General features: G+C 42.1%; 1 protein-coding gene and 1 pseudogene across 1 annotated transcript in view; both read left to right on the top strand.

Moving 5' to 3' along the window:
• The first annotated feature begins 5,863 nt into the window (after positions 1-5,863).
• LOC142387972 (tripartite motif-containing protein 16-like) lies at positions 5,864-7,541 on the top strand (annotated as a pseudogene).
• Positions 7,542-18,861: 11,320 nt separating this feature from the next.
• LOC142387965 (protein NLRC3-like) overlaps positions 18,862-21,598 on the top strand; it is a 36,807-nt gene continuing 34,070 nt past the window's right edge. The window contains exon 1 of the mRNA XM_075472761.1: positions 18,862-19,110. Within this exon, the coding sequence (XP_075328876.1) occupies positions 18,862-19,110 (249 nt within the window). The remainder of the gene's footprint in view (positions 19,111-21,598) is intronic.

Genomic DNA, 21,598 nt, shown 5'->3' with positions numbered 1-21,598 from the left:
TACTTTACATGTGAATATTAGCGATAGGTGTGGCCTCGGAAGCTGCTGCAGTCAGAGACTACAGAAAATCCAAAGAGTCTGTTCACTCTCTTTAAAAAGGGCCAGCTATATAATTTATTTTAATTTATATATATTTGAAAACTACAAGTTTCAAGGTTTTTAATGGTGTCACTCATATGTTTGAATGACAAAAACTGTTTTTTTTTTAGATGTGTCAAAAGAAACCACCAGTGGGTTTTAGACTCCAGAGTGTTAAGACCTCCTCTACTGTCCCACAATGGTTTCACACATCCTCCCACCTTCAGATCAGTTTGGGGAGGGAACAAGGAAGTTTCCTTCACTGAAAGGGACAGTGCTGGTTTCACCTCAATCCTGCAGTAAAGTCAGGATTGTTCAAGGGTTTGTTAAATTATTCTTATTTGTTTTCTGTTGAAGGGAAAGATTCATTCATTAACCTTCCACTGAAAGTTGAACATGAAGAAAATCTGTTTTCTCTGCATCTATCAGACCAACATTGTTAGATACGTTTAGCAGGCAGCTGTACAGGAAATGTAAATGTTTCTGAATATTTTCATGCTTTTCATTTATATTTATATAATCAGCTCCGCTCTGCGGAGGTTGATATTTATAAATCATGATCTTCTGCTGATAAGCTCACCTAAATCTTCTGACTGATGCATTCAAGTGCATGAAATGAAACATGAACTCTCGTTGTTCTGTTCCACGTATTGTTTAAGGGTCGTCATAGGTACGAGTTTGGGTGGAGCAGGTAACAGTAAGGTGGAGTTTCCAGCTGACTCCTCAGTTTCAGTCGGCTTTGGAGGCTGCAGATTGGGAGGTAACTGTGCTGTTTAATCTGCCACTTATTGATAAAGTTAAAGTTTACAAAAAATAATAATAAAAGGAAGAAGTTCCCTGAAAGCAGCATCAGTGTTACAGGTTGTGAGTCCTGTGAACAAACTGACACAGTGTTATGTTACACATATTTAAACTTCTCTTTCCTCATGTTGTTGAATCTGCCAAAGCCTCAGTGAAGCTTTCTCATGTCTCCCTGCAGTTTCAAAGCTGAAATCTGAAAACTAACACAAGAGGGCGCCTTCATCCTGCTCACAGGGATGCAGAGGAGGTCAAAGCTCCTGTTCTGTTCATTTACACTGAACTCTGCCTGTGTTCTGGCCACTTTGACCCAGAACATCCTGGTTTATTTTAAATCCGTAATACATAAATATTACCTAAAGTGTCTTTCAAGTATTAATGCCTTGTAGGCCTCATTGACCTGAGTTCATACAACTAATTTCAGTAAACCCAAGAACACCCTCAGAAAGAGAATGCTTCACCCAAAGGATTAATCACCCAAACACAAACTGGGTGGTGTCATGTATGCAGTGCAGCAAAGACTGTGCAGACCTCTTTATAGGAGAGACCAAACAACAGCTCCACAAGCATATGGCACAACACAGGAGAGCCACCTCTTCAGGTCAAGACTCAGCAGTGCACCTTCATCTCAAGGAGAAGGGACACTCTTTGGAGGACAGTAATGTCCACATTCTAGACAGAGAAGACAGGTAGTTTGAGAGAGGAATCAAAGAAGCCATCTATGTAAAACTGGAAAAAACATCGTTGAACAGAGGAGGTGGTCTCAGGTTTCACCTTCCCAGCACCTACAATGCAGCATTGTCTCTCCTCCAGAGGCAGTTTGAGAATCATTCTCACCTTGGATTCTGTGACCAAAACTTAGGCTACGGCTACACGAAAACGAAACGAGTTTTTTTTTAAAAACGGGTTCGAAAATTCTTGCGACCACACGGAAACGCGCTGCTGGTCCAGACGAAAACGATGAAACGATGCAGTACACACGCCACTGTGTCACGCCACGCTGTGAGACAATAGAGAAGTGTTAAAATTGGCTCACAGCGTCAACGTGTGACTGACGCAAAAACGTTTTAGCTGTAACAATGGAAACGAAACGAGGCCGTTTTCAAACTTTCCCACTCTGGAACCCGTTTTCAAAAACTATCGTTTTGGGGTAGTGGGAACGCCGGCTCCGTGTGGCCGCGACAGCGAAACGATAAGAAAAAGTATCGTTTACAGTGAAAAACGTTTCCGTGTAGCCGCAGCCTCACTCTGTCAGGCAGGTAGACAATTCGGAGGTGATAAAGACACTAACGACATGCAGATTGGTGGGTATTCAGTGACACATGTGACTGTAGCGACCCTCAGCGTATAAGCTTATACATGTAGTTCAGACAAAAGAAGATGGTGTAACTCACACAATGTTAAAAGCCATTCAGTCCCTCCCTCCTTTATTGTAGGTGACCTGGGCTCAAATCCCCTACATGAAAGCTAATACCTCCAGTTGGGGTCCTTAGGAAAGACCCCCTTAGCCTACCTGTAAGTTGCTTTGGATAAAAGTTTCTGCCAAATACATATGGTCACAAACTGGGCAGTGATAGAAAGAACTACAAAATTTCTGTAGAAATTTCTGTAGAAATTTTGATGGATGCCAACCCGCTGAGAGACAGAGGCTGTCATGTTATTGTCATGTTGTATTGTGAGTAGACATAACACAGTGGCTGGCATAAACCTGTTAAAACAGATGAACAGAGTTCATTTGAGAGAAAACCGTGAGGCCAAGCACAATGAGGGGAATATTTGGTGAAAGAGGACAAAAATACCTACATTGTGAAGTATATTTTGTCTAGGTGCAGCAGACATTTTGGATGTGAGAGAAGTTTATTTGAGTTATTTTGGTATTAATTTCGAGCTTGTGTAAAAATTGGCTTTGTTCTTAGACATTATAAATGAAATAGTCTCTGTACTTTTCCATGATGACCTAAAGTGATCCAGGAATGGGAAGACAAAACAATTGGGAAAACCTGGGAAAGCAAGGGCAGATTCACACACACACACATTGTTTTGGCTGATCCAGAGAATATGACGAAGCATGTTGAACCTACTCATGTCCAATCATACTCGGTCGAGTGTGAGTCCAACCTATGAGGCTATAAATGCAAATGATACCCGGAAATCGAGGCTCAGTCTGACAGACTTCCTGCGGGAGCTCTGTTCCACTGAGCCCAGCGCTGAAATGCTTGACATGTGACTACCAATAAACACTTTATTTAACTTGAGATTCCTCCGGCTTGTTATTGAGCTGCCATTGAAAGAATCGATCTAACAGGAGGCAGATTTAGTTTTCAGACAGCTCAACTCTGCAGGTTTTTTACCTCTTCTGAAGTCCAACAGCTGTATGAGAGTTCATGTCTCATGTCATATACTTAGGCTAGCCGTCCACTATTCCGGCACGTCAACGTAACTCGCCGGATTGGATGCCTAGTTGTCGCCGTGTTGCTACTACAGTGGGTGTGTGGGGCGTGGATGGCTCCGGGGGAAAGTAAATAACTTGTGATTTTAACCAACCGAAGTTTCTCCCTCTAAAAATTTGAGTTTTGGAGGGAAATTAATGTGTATGAATCGTCACCAATGGAACATTATTTCATATTGTACCATGGATCCGGATCTGCGAGCGAGGAGAGCTGCTGTGCTGCTGCTGCTGCGACACAGGAGAACACATGATCTACTGTCATTGGATAACGCACTCCGTCTGCCGTGGCAAATTTGCATAAAGTCCGGCCGAGCCCAACTTTTTGACGTGCCGCGGTCCGCCGCTCGCTGTGCCGGAATCCCAGCATGCTTTGCGAGCACGGCGACAACGATCGGCCGGATTTCATTGAAAATGAATTGAATGCGTTGGATACGGCTTGACGTGCCGGACTAGTGGACGCCTACCGTTACTCTGCTCTGAGGTCATTTGAGGGGAAACCGTGAGGCCAAGCACAATAAAGGTAACATTGGGTGAAAGAGGATAGAAATACCTACATTTTGAAGTATAATTTGTCAAGGTACAGCAGAAATTTTGGATGTGAGAGAAGTTTGTTTGAATTGTTTAGGTATTAATTTTGAGCTTGTCAAAGTAGAGTGTGAGACCCCATGACAGCAGAGTGAGAGGAGTCCTGATTTTTCCTAAAACTTAAACGGCCATTGTGTCAAAGCTATAAAATATATCAACAAACCCCTTAGTTCAATTAAAGTTGAGTCTTTCTTGGCCTGTTTAAACTTTGAATGATATCTCTATGATAAATTATGGCTAAATATTCACAATATTTCCCAATTTTCCAGGAATCTGTTTGAGTAATGAGAGAGAAAAGTCATAGCACACTAATCCCTATCGGTGGACACGTTGGGATATGCTATTTATCCCGGTCGGACCGACTGCGCGGGACTAGTTCTTTGCCAAATTCCTGACGGAAACAGGAGAATAATAAGTTTGCACAATAGAAATATGTGTGCTTTGATGCCTTTGGCATTGGCACCCATAATAATTGTATTTATTTTCACTGAGGCTTGTGTAAACCAAAGACTGTATATAGTTTAAACTGTGTTTTCATTACTGAGCTTATCTCATTCATCTGATGACACTCCTTAACTGTCACTGTTGAGAATGAGATTAAAGTCCCTAAAATTATTTATAGTTTAGAACGAAATTGTTAGATTGTTAGAAATGGTTGTTTTTAATGTTCATCGTGAGGAGTCATTGTTGTGCTGAAGTTTGTCCAACTTTGGGGTTGAGTTAATGTCTGAAAACATGGGGGATGGATGGTGACATCAGCGTCTTTTTGTCTTTCAGATCAGTGCAACTGATTCAGGTCTTTGGCTGCATGGATGTGATTATCATGCAGGAGTCTTTAGGTCAGTTTGTGATCTGTGTGAAGCCTCAGTTGAAAGAAACAGTCGTTAGCAGAGATGTTTCTCAGAGTACAGCTGTTTATCTTCTATCACCACTTTTTGTCTTCTACACCTTTGTCTGTCCCCACACAGGTTACATTTCAAACCTCAACCATCTGAGCTGTGAAACATCTTCTGCTTCAGATACTGATCAAAGATAGAAGTTCTGAAATGATCTCCCACTCCTCCATTATAGATATACTAAAATCCCTGCAGTGGTTTGGAGTTCAGTTTTTTTTGGCATCAGATGGACCCTGATGTTGTCAGAGTACCGTCACATTATTCTGCTGTTTATGTTGTTTGTGTTTTCAGTGTGAACAAGAGTGGACAGAACACCAAAGGAACTCCATCTTAAGATGCAGCTTCTTTTATACACAGTGACAAAGAGACAAAGAGGGTTTCTATCAGGCTCAACCTGAAGATGCCAGTCAGTATACAGAGCTCGAAAGATAGATGATGATCAAACATGTCTGATGCAGTCTTAAGGAACCTATAATCAGTAATATCTACATCTACATACGACAGTTCATTTTTCATGTCATGCACTTGAATGCATCAGTCAGAAGATTTAGGTGAGCCTCTCAGCACAAGATCATGATTTATAAATTTCAACCTCTGCAGAGCAGGGCTGATTATATAAATATAAATGAAAAGCATGAAAATACTAAGAAACATTTACATTTACATTTCCTGTACAGCTGCCTGCTAAACGTATCTAACAATGTTGGTCTGATAGATGCAGAGAAAACAGATTTTCTTCATGTTCAACTTTCAGTGGAAGGTTAATGAATGAATCTTTCCCTTCAACGGAAAACAAATAAGAATAATGCAACAAGCCCTTGAACAATCCTGACTTTACTGCAGGATTGAGGTGCAACCAGCACTGTCCCTTTCAGTGAAGGAAACTTCCTTGTTCCCTCCCCAAACTGATCTGAAGGTGGGAGGATGTGTGAAACCATTGTGTGACAGTAGAGGAGGTCTTTAGTGAAGATCAGCTGCAATAAAAGGAGGTGGAATTTGTTTTGTAAGACAGCACAGACGGTGTTTCTGCTCTGAGAGTCACACACTGCTCTGCCAAATGGAGGAAATAGCAAAGAAAATGGTTAAACTGGACCTGGAAAGCTTCTCTTGTTCGATCTGTCTGGATGTGCTGAAGGAGCCGGTGACTATTCCCTGTGGACACAGCTACTGCATGAACTGTATTAAAGGCTACTGGAATGGAAAGAATAAGAAGGGAATTCACAGCTGCCCTCAATGCATGAATACTTTCACACCAAGACCTATTCTGGAGAAAAGCACCATGTTAGCTGATTTAGTGGAGCAGCTGAAGAAGACTGGACTCCAAGCTGCTCCTGCTGATCTCTGCTATGCTGGAGCTGAAGATGTGGCCTGTGATTTCTGCTCTGGAAGAAAGCTGAAAGCCATCAAGTCCTGTTTATTCTGTCTGGCCTCTTACTGTGAGGAACACCTTCAGCCTCATTATGATGTGGCTCCATTCAGGAAACACAAGCTGGTGGAGCCCTCCAAGAAGCTCCAGGAGAACATCTGCTCTGTTCATGATGAGGTGATGAAGATGTTCTGCCGTACTGATCAGAAGTCTATCTGTTATCTCTGCTCTGTGGATGAACATAAAGGCCACGACACAGTGTCAGCTGCAGCAGAAAGGACTGAGAGGCAGAGAGAGCTGGAGGGGAGTCGACAACAGATCCAGCAGAGAATCCAGGACAGAGAGAAAGATGTGAAGCTGCTTCAGCAGGAGGTGGAGGCCATCAATCAGTCTGCTGATAAAACAGTGGAGGACAGCCAGAAGATCTTCACTGAGCTGATCCGTCTCATCCAGAAAAGAAGCTCTGATGTGAAGCAGCAGATCAGATCCCAGCAGGAAGCAGAAGTGAGTCGAGTCAAAGAGCTTCAGGAGAAGCTGGAGCAGGAGATCACTGAGCTGAAGAGGAAAGATGCTGAGCTGAAGCAGCTCTCACACACAGAGGATCACAGCCAGTTTCTGCACAGCTGCCCCTCAGTGTCAGCACTCAGTGAGTCTACACACTCACCCAGCATCAATATCCGTCCTCTGAGGCACTTTGAGGATGTGACAGCAGCTGTGTCAGAGCTCAGAGATAAACTACAGGACATCCTGAGAGAGGAATGGACAAACAGCTCAATGAGAGTCACTGATGTGGATGTTTTCAGAACCAGAACCAGAACCAAAGAGCAGAGCTGACTTCTTAAAATATTCATGTGAAATCACACTGGATCCAAACACAGCAAACACATGTCTGTTACTGTCAGAGGGGAACAGAAAAGTGACATTAATGACACAACCTCAGTCTTACTCTAGTCATCCAGACAGATTCAGAGATCGGTTTCAGGTCCTGAGCAGAGAGAGTCTGACTGGACGTTGTTACTGGGAGGTGGAGATGAGAGGGGGAGGAGCTGATGTAGCAGTCGCATACAAGAACATCAGCAGAGCAGGGGATGAAGGTGGATTTGGATTTAATGACAAATCTTGGGCATTAGATTGTTATCAAAACAGTTGTGAATTTTGGTTCAACAACATGAAAACCTCCATCTCAGGTCCTCAGTCCTCCAGAGTAGGAGTGTACCTGGATCACAGAGCAGGTGTTCTGTCCTTCTACAGCGTCTCTGAAACCATGACTCTCCTCCACAGAGTCCAGACCACATTCACTCAGCCGCTCTATGCTGGAGTTTATGTTTATGATACTGGAGACACAGCTGAGTTTTGTGAAGTGAATTAAAGGTATTTTGTTGCTGGGAGTTCATTGCTGTGATGTATCTGCACTGCTGTTCTGTTGTTTATTTGATGTTGTTTATTTGCTGCTTTTTCCTGTGTCTGTGCAGCCATGGAGGATATCACTGCTAATGATAAGTTTGATTCACAGAAATATTTCTCTATTCTCTAAATAGAGATAGATTCTCTAAAATATTAACTTCTCTGAGCTATAAATATCAGTTGGATCCTTGTGTTGATGTATTTTTTTGTTGTTGTTTCTCTTCCACATCATGGAGCAGAACATAGAAATCAACAGACCTTCCTTTATTACAGATTCTTTTCAATTCATCACTTTGCAAATGTAAAAATAATTCTGGACTTACAATTTGATTTGTTTCAGAGATCAAATGTTTTTGTTGTTTTCTAAATCAACCAAGAAATGATAAAGTTTGTTATGAGGTGTTCAGAAATTAATTTCTAGGATCAGGGGATCAGTTATCATGTTTATTGTGAGAGCAAATTAAAGTTTTTATAAGAAATACCATTTTATTGTTCTGACATTTATTCTTTTAAAGTGAGGAACTATTTGTATATGACTCATTAGAAAAAACAGCAGGGACATTATGAACAAGAAAATTTCTGAAGAAATTTTGATGGGTGCCAATGGAGCTTCTGCCGCTGAGAGACAGAGGCTGTCATGTTATAGTCATGTTGTATTGGGAGCAGACATGACACAGTGGCTGGCATAAACCTGTTATAACAGGTCAGCCATCTTGGCTGTGCCCTCAGAAGGAATATCAGCGGTGTGATCAGAGTGGGTAAGAGGAGAGTGCCAGAAGGGACGGCAGAAGCCACTGGTGTAAGTTTTATTCTGCTCCTATGTATGGTATTTTTTTATTGCCAGTTTTAAAAACAGCCTTCACATTGATTTGATAAGGAGATGAGTTTACCTGGCTATAATGGCCGTCAATGGCAGCCCGAGTGGTCGGTCTCTCCGCTCGGAGGTCATTTGAGAGAAAACCGTGAGGCCAAGCACAATGACAGGTACATTGGGTGAAAGAGGACAAAAATACCTACATTTTGAAGTATAATTTGTCTAGGTGCAGCAGACATTTTGGATGTGAGATAAGTTTATTTAAGTTATTTTGGTATTAATTTCGAGCTTGTCAAGATAGAGTGTGAGGCCCCAGGACAGCAGAGTGAGAGAAGTCCTGATTTTTCCTAAAAATTAAACTGCCATTATGTCAAAAGCTATAAAATATATCAACAAACCATTTAGTTCAGTCCTGTCCTGTTTAAACTTTGAATGATGTCTCTATGATTAACTACGGCTGAGTTGTGAGGCCTCCAAATAGGGCTACCTTTGTCCCATTATATATGAATTCTAATGCATTTCCAATGGGGCAAAATTCACAGTATTTCCCAATTTTCGGGAATCTGTTTGAGTAATGAGAGAGAAAAGTCATAGCACTCCAGTCCCTATCGGTGGACATGTGGGGATATGCTTTTTATCCCGGTCGGATCAACTTTGAGGGAGTAGTTCCTTGCCGAAATTCGTGACGGAAACGGGAGAATAATAAGTATGCACATCTTAATATGTGTGCCTTGATGCCTTTGGCATTGGCACCCATGATAATTGTATTTATTTTCACTGAGGTTTGTGTAAACCACAGACTGTATATAGTTTAAACTGTGTTTTCATGACTGAGCTGATCTCATTCATCTGATGACACTCCTGTCACGATTGAGAATGAGATTAAAATCCCTAAAATTATTTTTAGTTTAGATAGAAATTGTTAGATTATTAGAAATAGTTGTTTTTAATGTTCCTCTTGAGGATGTAGCGTCATTGCTGTGGTGAAGGAGTTTGTCCAAGTTTGGGCTTGAGTTAATGTCTGAAAACATGGGGGATGGATGGTAACATTCCCGTCCCTTTGTCTTTCAAATCAGTGCAACTGATTCAGGTCTTTGGCTGCATGGATGGGATCATCATGCAGGAGTCTGTAGGTCAGTTTGTGATCTGTCTAAAGCTTCAGTTGAAAGAAACAGAGTCGTAAGCAGAGCTGTTTCTAAGAGTACAGCTGTTTATCTTCTATCACCATCTGGAACCTCCACTTTTTGTCTCTAAACAGTATAGTTCTATTTTAGAAGTCAGAATGCAATAACAGATTCTGTTTCAGAATCTATAAAAAGCTGATTGAGAGGCTGATGTTGAGCCTGCACATTGACTTCCCTGATGTGATTGTTCTCTGCAGCTGAAAATGGGACTCTCAGATAACTTAGTGTCTGTCAAGCTCCTCTGTTCTCTGTGTGTAGTTTTGTGTTTGTTGTCATATAGAGAAACCAGGGAAGCTCAATCCCACGACGTGCTCATAAGCTGCGTCTTTCCTAAACAGCATAAGTATGTGTTGTTTTTCAGGTGCTTCGCCTTTCAGGCTTTTAGAAACTACAGTGATGTCATGTCCTTTGATGACATGTTTCCACTTTGATGTCATGCAAAACTGTGAGGATACCCTCTCTTTTTCAGCTTTATGATCTGAACTGTAAATAATATGCAGCACATGTTCATAGAGCCCAGGCAATGGTGGCAAACATGGGTTGTATGAATGCTGTATGAGATGTAAATGAAAACAGAAGCAGTTATCCTTTTTATATATGTGATTAAAAATGGGACAACAGTAACTGAACCTGAATGCATCATTGTCCATGTCAGTAATAATGTATTTAGAGTACTGGGACTTTTCCCGGTGGGCCGGTGGGTCAGTGGGCCTGTAGAGTTTTAATGTAGTTGGGCTGGCCTTTGATGTGATAACCAATGTTAACATTTCCTCTAGTGTCTGGCTAATCAACATTGGAGGGCCCAGGGTATAGGCCCTCCTCCTCTTCATCTGTCAATTCATCAATCAATCAGCGGTGCAAAAATGGAGAAGAAACGTAAAGGAGGAGCACAAAAATTGAGAGAAAAGAAAAGGCACGCACTACAAGCAGATGTGGCCAAGCGTCAGAAAATTATGTGACAGGGAGGAGGATGCTAGTCAGCTGTAATGTGATGACGGGCGCTGAATGGCTGCCCACCGCTCCAGGTTGGCATCTGTCTCTGAGTGTGTGACCCTGTGCATGTGCATGTGTGTGTCAACAGGTGCCAACCTGGATGGGTTAAAAGCGGAGGACAAATTTTGTGTATATGCATGTATGCATGACCAATAAATCGGATCTTAATCTTAATCTTAATCTTAATTATTTTGCTAGCTTGCTAACTTTTAGCACAACGCATTTCGGATAGTTTGGCTGTAAAAACGTCATTATCGTGTGTGGACTAGGCCCAGGCGTGAAACATAGATATCAAACAACACGGTGTAGGAGAATGTTCAATACATTTAAAGGCATGGTTGGTAATCCTGGAGAGCTAGCAAGATTTGAAAGTAGCACCTCCGCTAAGCGGGATGGATCAGTGCTCCATGGAAAGCCACGCCCCCACAAACTTGAACGCGCATCTGACGGTGGGACTCATGTCTCATTTACCTGTACATATTTCATGAATATAACAAATCCCCCCAAAGCAAAAAAAAGAATTACCTGCCCAACAGGTTTTATGTCCTCGGCCAGAGGAGTTTGGATTGGTCAGCTTTTTGTCAGTCCTGCAGCTGTCTTCACACTATTAAGCAACTATTGCAGACTATTCGAAGTAACTATGAAAACTATTATATATTAATTCTAATCAAGGCCTCGGATGAAATTATGTGTCATTATCTCTTCAATAATGTTTACATGCATATTTTTTTGTCTCCCACAATCAACATATTTGTTCCACCTTCCATCATCCGCCTCCAGTATTCGCCACCATGCTCTGCTGCCCCGGCCCCTGAGTGGGCCAGTCAGGTAGTAAATTCCCGGGCCACTCTTTTGCCCCAGTCCGCCCCTGATTGTATGTTACAGTGCTCACAGCTGCTTTCTTCACGCCTCACCTGGAAGTATCTTTGAAGCTGTTTTGTATGTTGTCTCCACTGACTGTGAAGCAAAAGTAACACAACAGCCACATCTGCAGCTTGTTCTCAGTGTTTACAGCACAATCATTCAGCTGCTTTCATGCATCAACATAATACAGGAATAACAGTGCAGTCATACTGGTTTCTATTAAGAGCTGCTTACAAGCAGAATGGGATTATTTCTACGTGTCAGCATACAGTGTATAACATGGATTCTAGTAAGAATCTGACTTTGAAAGGCAGAATCAACATGTAAATGATAAAGTGTCTTCCTGTGGATGTTCTCAGATATGTACAGTATGAACACTGTGATCCTTTCCCACATGTCCCAGTATGTCTGATTGTGTTCCAAGTGAGGGTCAGACTGGAGAAAGTGTCATGAAGCTGCCACCCTTAAAGAATCAATAAAAGCTCTGAATACCAAAGCATCTCAGTGTCATTCCAGTGTCATCTCTCTAAGTAATGATGGAAGAAGCAGAAGCTCCAGCTGCTCCTCCTGAGCTCTACTTTCCATATTGTCCACACTGACTGTGAATCAGAAGCAGCACAACAGCCACATCTGCAGCTTGTTGCTGAAAAGCTGTTCTGACAACATTCACAGCCCAATAAGCAGCACAGTGACAGCAATGTAGTTGTGTTTGTGGGTCAGAGGAAATCTCATGTCCCCACCATGTGAGTGAAGGACAGACTGCAGCACTGATAAAAATGAATTCCCAGCATCAGTGTGTCAGTGGAACTGAAGGTGAACTGTCTGAGAGCTGAACACTGACAGCACTTTGTTCTCTTCTGGCTCGATGATGACGGATAGAAATAAAGCCTTCATGAGATCTGCCACCTTCTTTTCTTGTGTCTTTGTTGCCTCCTCCTGTGCTGTTAGTCTGGAGGCCAGATTAATATCGGCGGCAGTCTTTTCTTTCAGTTGCTCTTTCCAGCTCTCTGCCTCTTTCAGAACTGACTGATATTCAGTTTCTGCTGCTGCTGCTTTCAGAGTTTCACACAATCCTGCAGGGACTCGGTTGCACTGCTTGAGCTCCTGCTCACACTTTTGACGGAGATGACGCTCACGCGTCAAACAGTTTTCCACCTTCTTTAGTTTTTCCTCAGTCATGGAGCAGCCGCTCTCTGCTGCCACTCTTCTGTCTTTTTCTCCTGTCAGAAAGAAATGTTTCTTCAGCAGCTTTGTCCTGAGAATATCCATCCCATGCTATAAATAGCTGATCTAGTCATTCTTCTGTCGGTAAGAGTTCTGTCATTTCTCTGATCCATAATCTCGGTCGGCAGCAGAGGCGTTAGAGGGAATCCCCTCGGTTTGTGAAAGTGGAAACTTCCACTTGACGCGAGGAACTACGGAGGCCTGGAGATGATCCTGCAGGAGCTGGACATCCTCTGAGTGAGGAGTCCCAGATGCAGCACAGACCTGGGATTGTTCTTTTTCCAACAGGTCGGTGGGTTCCTCATAACTTTCCTTACTGCCAAAAGTAATGGGACACGTGTAGAAACCCTCGGGCAAATCGTCGTCTGCCATGTCACACCACTGAAGTGGAGGAGATGATTTCTTGGTTGAACACTGGACGTGTTTCTTCAGATAAACTCCTGACCAACTGTGAAAAAGCAGTGAAAATGTCTGGCCTGTATAAACTTTGTGATGTCAAACAAGATCAGAGATGACATCGATTGTGATGTCACCACAGTGATGACATCACAACTTTGTGAAGGCTTCTGTTCTGTCTCTTCTGGTCTGTGGTTCCAACCACAGATTCTGGATGGAACTGAAGTCCGGATTCCAGAATGTTGATTTGTGTTCTCTGTTAATCTCTGGACGACTTCAGCTGATTACTTCCTGTCACTGTCACGTTGGAAGGTCCACTTCTGCCAGTTTTTCAGCAGCCAGTATCATGTTTTCCACCAGCAGTGTTTTCCAAGACAGAATAATGTCAGTTTGTTTAAAATGTTGCCAAAATAAACTATTACAATTACAACAAATGTCATCTCAGGGCACTTCAGTAATATTTCAACTTCAACTTTCCACTTTATTGTCCCCAAAAGGGGCGATTGAATGTGCAGCAAGACAACATAAGCACAGAGAACAACAACAGATAACACAGGACAAACATAAAGTGCAATTGGTCAGTAAAAGGTTAAAAGGACCATAAATATGGTATAAAATAAGATAAAAACATCATAAATAAATAAATAAAATAAGAAACATCATCACACCATAAAATGCCATAGACAACACCAGGGATCAGGTCAAGTGATCAACGAGGATGTGAATTTAAAAGAGAGATGGCACTGGGGACAAATGAATACCTAAATCTGTTGGTTTTTACAGAGGGGAACCTAAAGCGTGAGCCAGATGGAAGTAGCTGAAAATCAGAGTGGAGGGGGTGGGCACTGACTGATAAAATAGACTCAGCCTTCCTCAGGGTGGCTTTCTTGTACAGGTCAGTGAGACTGCTTGGCTGGGCACCTATAATTTTGCCACTGACCGTCACAATTTTGGCAAGGGAGTTTTTGGCTTTCACGCTGAGGTTGTTGAACCAACAGGATATAGAAAAAGATAAGACTGACTCAATGTAGGACCTATAAAAAAGCGTCATCATGGGCTTGTCCACATTGAATTTGGCTAGCTTGCGTAGACAAAACAGACGTTGTTGGCTTTTTTTACAAATGTGTTCTGTGTTGATGTTAAATTTCAGTTTGTTGTCAATCCAACTACCGAGGTACTTGTAAGAGTCTACCACTCCCACAGCCTGCCCCTTGATAGTAGTGGTCAGGGCAGGGAGGGGGTTGCGCCTGAAGTCAATGACCATGTCTTTAGTTTTTGTGACATTCAGGTGAAGGTGCGAACTGTCGCACCAGGCCATAAAATCATCTAAAATGGGATCATGATCTATTTCGTTTCCATGGAGAAGGCTAAGAATGATTGAATCATCTGCAAATTTCAGGATGTGTCTGTTTGCATACTGGCTTCGGCAGTCATCAGTATACAGAATGTATAGCAGAGGAGACAAAACGCATCCCTGGGGTGATCCTGTGGAGGATGTCATTTTGTTAGAAAGTACCCCATTTACCTTCACCTGCTGGGTTCTATTAGTTAAAAAGTCCAGAATCCACCCCACTAAACCATTATCCAACTTAAAATTTCTTACCAACTTATCAACTAAAATGTGTGGTAGTATTGTATTAAAAGCAGACGAGAAGTCTACAAATAAAATCTTCGCATGTGTGTTGCTGCCCTCAAGATGTTTAAATAACATGTGCAGTAAAGTGGCAGTGGCATCCTCTACCCCACGTTGGGTCCTATAGGCAAACTGTAAAGGGTCCAAGAATCTCTCTGTGGCAAGTAAAATACACCTTTTCATGAGTCTTTCAAAACACTTCATAACCAAAGAGGTCAGGGCGACTGGTCTAAAATCATTCAGGACCTTAGGGTGATTGTGTTTAGCCACAGGGACAATGGTAGAGTGTTTCCAGATTTGGGGGACTCTCTGTTGACTGAGAGAGAGGTTAAAAATATGATAGAATATTGGAGCAAGCTGCTCAGCACATGACATGAGCAGTCTGCCTCCTATGTTTTCTGACCCAGGACTCTTCTTTGGGTTAGTGTGTTTGAAAGCATTAGTCACAGCATGTACATTGAAAGGCGGGGGGACACTGTCAGTAAGGTGATGTTTCAACTCTGAGATGGTGTTGTTAAATATTGGTGAGTCAAACCTCAGGTAAAATGAATTAAGTTCTTGTGCAAGCAGTTTATCACAGTTAAAACCATCAAATACAACTTTAGAGTCCCTTGTCTCTTTAGTCCCAGTTATAGTCTTCATACTATTCCATGCAGATCCTAAATTATTTTTCCCCAACTCCTCTTCAAGCTTATCTTTATAGTCACGTTTTGCCCTCCATATTTCGGATTTCACCTCCTTATTCAATATTTCCTTCTCTAAATGCACACCTTTTCTGATAAAGCAAAGTCTTCAGTGAGGTTGTTACCCAGGGTTTACTGTTAGGGTATATTTTAATGGTCTTTTCCGGGATTACGTTGTCCACACAGAAGGAAACATAGCTGCTGACAACATCTGTCAGGTTGTCTAAGTCAGAGCATGTGTCCTTAAACACCTGCCAGTCCGTGCAGTCATAGCATCCTTGTAGGCTGCGTATGGAATCTTCACTCCAGACTTTAACTTGTTTGGTGAGGGGTTTATCCCTCTGCAAGACAGTGCGATACTTTGGTATTAAATGAATGCAGTTATGATCGGCCCCTCCTAATGGGGGAAGGGGGAGCGATTTGTAAGCGCCTTTAATCGACCCATAACACAAGTCCAGTGTTTTATCGAGTCTTGTCGGGCATGTAACATATTGGTCAAAGTTCCTTAAGTTGGTCTTAAGAGAGCAGTGGTTAAAATCGCCGAGGATGAAAGCGGGCGCTTCCGGAGATATGGCCTGCAGTTTTTGGAGAGAGTGCGTTATAGTGTCTGATGCGTTATCCGCGTTTGCTCTAGGATGAATATATACCACCATGACGAATATTTGAGGGAATTCGCGGGGCAAATAAGGAGGGCGCAGCGACACGGACAACAGTTCCACATCTTTTGTGCACAGTTTCTCCCTTACATGAACATTTTTGCAGTATCTTTGGTTCACATATAAGCAAACTCCACCCCCGCGTGACATGCCTGTCACCGCGGCATTCCGATCCAATCGCACGGGTACGCCAAATCCATCTATGGCCAATTCGGTGTCCACGTCCCTATCTTGCAACCATGTCTCTGTAATAGCCAACAAGCATGAATCTCTGAACTCGTGTTGAAGTCTCACGTTGGCCTGCAACTCATCCGTCTCATTTCGTAGTGACTGGGCATTCGAGAGTATTATGGATGGCAAGGGAATGCGAGGCAGAGTTTGCTTCCTCAGTCTGTTACGCACACCTCCCCGCTTACCTCACTTCCTGGTTCTTCTGCGAAGCGCGTTGCTTAAATCCCTTTTGCTCCAGCAAAACAGTCAATGTCAGGAATGATTAACCCATTGGCGCCTAAAGCACCTGCAAAAAAGGCTGCTCAATGCCTAAGCCAGTTTTAAGAAAAGGTCCCCAATGCCTGAGGGTTTTTTGAACTAAAAACAATTTATTGAAAACACCTAAGAAAAATTCAATTTTTTTTCGCTGGCTGGATTGTATTACTTTTTTTTTTATCAATGTTGGACATTTGGTTCATGTAGTTTTGCTTTATGATTCAGGATAATACCCAATGCTGCTATTTATTATACTACTATTACTATACTGTTACTATACTATAACTAAATCATAATCATAATATCAGCAATAATAATGAATGATAAAAAAAACCTGCAATATATCTTGCATTGTGCAGTTATACTGTATACTTCAGTGACACGACTTCTAAAACATCATAGTTGTCATACTGCAGTAATTCGCACCGGGCTCTCTTTTTTTTTACACAAGGGCAACGCCACTCAAATAAGAATGAGAAGTCGTCAGAATGCAGCGCAAGAATAAATAATTACCTCCAGATCATGTCGAAACGATCTCGTGCCATCACTCGGGCGACATTTGTCTGATACAGCCACTTGCTCTGCCTCCAGTAATCCCGGCGAGTTGGTAGTTTGATTATTCCAAAAGTTTGGCAGAGACCGATGAAAGATTTCATCTCCTGCTTTGACACAGGGCTCCACTTCGAGTTGGATGGTGTGTGGCCGCGCGCCTGATCCGCATATAAGTTTGTCTGTGTCACCAACATATCCCAAACTTCATCAGTGAAAATATACGAGTAAACTTTTGTTGACGTCGGGTGCGAAATCCAGCGGACTGCCTCTCTTCCTCTAATAAATTCTGTTGATCCAAATCCACATCACTTCCATCGCTGTCACAGTATGTCTCGTTAACCGCAGCCATTGTAGCCGAGCTGTCAAATTAGCTACAAACGCACTATTGCAGAACAGGCTAATCGAAAACACCCACCTCATGTGTATTTGAACCAATTATTGTCCATTACATGCTGCATGCGTCTTGAAAATAATGATAAATGAACAATGTTGCGCTACGCAACAACCGGCGTTAGGGACAATGTTGCGCTACGCAACAACCGGCGTTAGGGACAATGTTGCGCTACGCAACAACCGGCGTTAGGGACAATGTTGCGCTACGCAACATCCGGCGTCAATGGGTTAAATCCACTGCACTTAGATCTTGGAAATTACTCCACTGAACGAGAAAGTCTCTGCTGTATCTGATGCGCTCTGGTATGGTGAAACCAGCCAGAGCCTCCACGATATAGAACGCCGTCCACAGCAGAAGCAGGCCCATTAAATCCATTGTTTACTGTTCATCAGGTTTTCGCGATACACTGTAGCATAGTGCAACACTTGACTGATCAATCAGTGTTATTTATGTTACAAATCATGTGCGATGATGTGCGTAAATAACGAAACAAACATAACATAGAACGACACAGACGTGACTTGCTGCAGGTCGCCGCACGAGCATGCGCCCCATTAATAAAGTCCAATTCAGGCCAATTGGAGTTCAGTTCATTGTGATTATAATCCAATTAATTCAATTCAGAATGAATCCAATTCATTCATTCAGAGCAATTGAAAAACTATTTCCTAGCTAAGGAAACCAACAGATGGCACAGAACTTGCACTATTTCTAATTAGATATAACTTTTTAATAGTTCTAAGATCATATCTTTCTGGTTTTATTTGCATTTTACAAAGAGTCCCGAGTAATTATGAAAGTTGGGTTTTAATTTGAAGAAAAAGCCTTAAAATAAAGGGATTTTTAGGAGTATGCAGGGATTCATTTCCATCTAATGAACAGGTCAGTTATATTAAACAGTGGGCCGTGGTGAGCAGCAATCAGGGGAGTAAGGAGTTCACAGATCATAGACAGAGGCAACCGTCCAACTATTCAAAGCTGTTAAAATGAGTAATAAAACCTGACAGGTAACCAGGGAAGGAAGGACCAGAGGCAGGGAGGTGGTCAACCACTGTGTGGCCTGGTGTGGGAATAATCACCTCAGCTGCTGATTTTAGGAGGAGCACGAATAAGCCAAACAGCGTCTCCATCCCAGGAGAAGAGGTGGCTGAGGAACACCTGGGAGGTTACCTGGGCAGCAGACTGTACTGGATATGCAACTCTGAAACGGTCTTAAAAAAGGACAGACCAGACTGTACTTGTGAAGGAAATTTAGATCCTTCAGTGTCTGCACCAAGATGCTGCATATCTGGGGGGGGCGCTATCGAGCAACGGACCAAGATGGCGGCTTAATGTGGATGCTCCGTACAGCCTCGCACTAAATAACTTTAAAATTGTAAGTCAACAATACTAATTGAACTGGGACTATGTCTAAAGCTGCTACAAGCAAAGACAGTGACTTTTTCACTCGAAAACGCGGTTCCCAGAGGCCGAAAGTCAGCACTTCACCGACTGAACGAGACGAAGAAAGCACAAGTGGCATGGCGGACCTGTCGGAGGTGCTTAATGAGCTTAAGTTACTTCGCGCTGAGTTCGGATCTAAACTTGACAGTATTGATGACCGCCTGGGTAAGATGGCCAACTCTGTTACTGCTTTGGAAAACAGCATGTCAGAAGTGAAACAAAATGTAGCTGCTAACACCACCCGTATGGAAGAGGCTGAACACCGAATAATGTCGGCACAGGAGCAACAGGAAAAAAATGCCGCTAACCTGACTAACGCCATGAAGCGGGTCGCCTATCTGGAATCTAAGGACCGAGGACCTTGAAAATCGAAGTCGAAGGAATAACTTGCGGCTGTTCGGTGTACGGGAGGGCGCTGAAGGCAACCAAACGCTGCTCGATTTCATACAGAACATGCTGCCTCGCTGGCTGGAGCTGGACACCGACAGGACCTTCATCTTCGAGAGAGCCCACCGAACCCTAGCGCCACCGAAACCGAACCAGGATAGAGCGGTTCTCATTCGGTTCCTGAAATTTCAAGACCGGGAGTTTGTTTTTCGCTCCGTGAAGCAACGTGACATCATGTATGAGGGAAACAAACTTTTTTTCGTCCAGGACCTTTCAGCCGAGACCATGCGACAGCGCTTTGGATTCAACGCAATAAAGAAGATGTTCATTGAAAAGGGAACTTTTCGTGGATTTCAGCTTAACCCGTGCAAAATGAGAGTCCTCCATAACGGGAGGATACACTCGTTTTCATCACCAAAAGAGGCGGAGGACTTTCACAGTAAACATGTCTGAGGGATTTGGATGAAGTCAGCGGTGAGGTGTGAGGCCCGTTTACTTCCTTCGCCATGGAAACCAGTTGACAGTGCTTGTTTAAGAGGTATGGTGTAACCTGGCAATGAGTCCCAGAACTTTTTTATTTTTTTATTTTTTTATTTTTTCACTTAATTTCATTGAATGATTATTATTGCCTTATGGACTTTGGAATTGTATGGACCCGAATAAGAAGAGAAGAATTTATAACAGACAACACTGACATATATATTCAGTGTCTATTTGATTTATTATATTTTTATTTATTTATTATTTATTATTTTTTATTTATCTTTATTTTTACATTAACATAACATTTTACAATATATGTTGACTATATATTGTTGGAATACAAGGTGCGAGGCTGGCAGACTCCTCTGGTCGCCTATGGAGCTAGTTCGTGTAGTTTAGCTGCTCCCCTATAGAGTGGATCGGCACAAGCCCTCCAAGTTTCTGTTCTGAGTAAGGGAGGGGAAACAAGGTGTTTAAATGTCTATATGTGTAAGTGTGTATATGGTGTTCTTTTTTCTTTCCGTATGTCGTGTACTCAACGCAGCAGAAACGTTTCTTACTCCTTTCCCCTGTATGACTGACTGGTACCACATTGTTTATGGAGCACTCAACCACTCAGAATATCTCTGATATAAAAATTACGAGCTGGAATGTTAGGGGGTTACGGAAATTGACCAAAGTGAAACAGGTTATAAATAGGATCAAACAGCTCAAGTCCAAAATAATTTTTCTTCAAGAAACTCATCTGACAGTTTCTGATATTAAACCGATACAGAATAGATGGCCTGGTAGAGTGATACATGCATCATACAATAATTATGCTAGAGGTGTACTTATTCTAATTCATAGAAGCATACCATTCCAACTTATAAAAACGATCCAGGATCCAGCTGGGAGGTTTGTCATTATGCATGGTAACATCCTCTCCCTCACATTAAATTTAGTTAGTGTATATGGCCCAAATGAGGATAATCCTAAATTTTTTGAAAATCTTTTCCTAACTATGTCTACTTTACGGGGTTCCTATATTGTTGGAGGAGACTTCAATTGTACTTTAAACCCGGAAATGGATCGCTCTACAGGTTGTGATACTTATAAGGCACAGACAAGAAAATTACTAAAGCAATATATGGATGACATAAATTTAGTTGAAGTTTGGCGAGAGCAAAATCCTGGTAAAATAGAATATTCTTGTCATTCAAGTATGCATAAATCTCGTTCCCGAATTGATTACTTTCTTGTTTCTAGGGAACTCTTGTCAAAGGTTAAGAGATGTTGGTATGACAGTGTAGTAATAAGCGATCACGCTGCTATTTCATTAAATATGCATATAGAGAAATTTGTTCATAACCCCCCTAATTGGCGATTGCAAGTAAGATGGTTACAAGACCCGAATTTTGTTAAATATGTGGGAACTAAAATAGACAGTTACTTTGAGTTAAATACAGATCAAACCAGTGCCAGCACGAGATGGGAGGCGTTTAAGGCATACATTAGAGGAGAAATCATCAGTTACACAAGCTCCAAGGCTAAACAACAGAGAGTAATGATGGAAACATTGGAAAAACAAATTAAATCCTTAGAGATAAGTTTAAATGTAAGGGACGATCCAAGGAAACAGAGAGACCTGCTACTTTTGAGAGCTGAATATAATAAGTTATCTGCTGATAAAGTTGTAAAAAGTTTAATGTGGCTAAAACAATCCTATTATGATCAAGGGGAAAAAGCTGGGAAACTTTTGGCATGGAGAGTTAAAAAAATACAGTCTGAGAGAGCAATTAATAGCATAATGACTCCTACAGGGACTTTGTCAATAGACCCATTGGAAAT

The sequence above is a fragment of the Odontesthes bonariensis genome, chromosome 2, assembly GCF_027942865.1.
Source record: "Odontesthes bonariensis isolate fOdoBon6 chromosome 2, fOdoBon6.hap1, whole genome shotgun sequence".
Taxonomy (NCBI): domain Eukaryota; kingdom Metazoa; phylum Chordata; class Actinopteri; order Atheriniformes; family Atherinopsidae; genus Odontesthes; species Odontesthes bonariensis.
The sequence above is the reverse complement of the archived record's forward strand: the minus strand, read 5'-3'. Positions and strand labels throughout refer to the sequence as shown.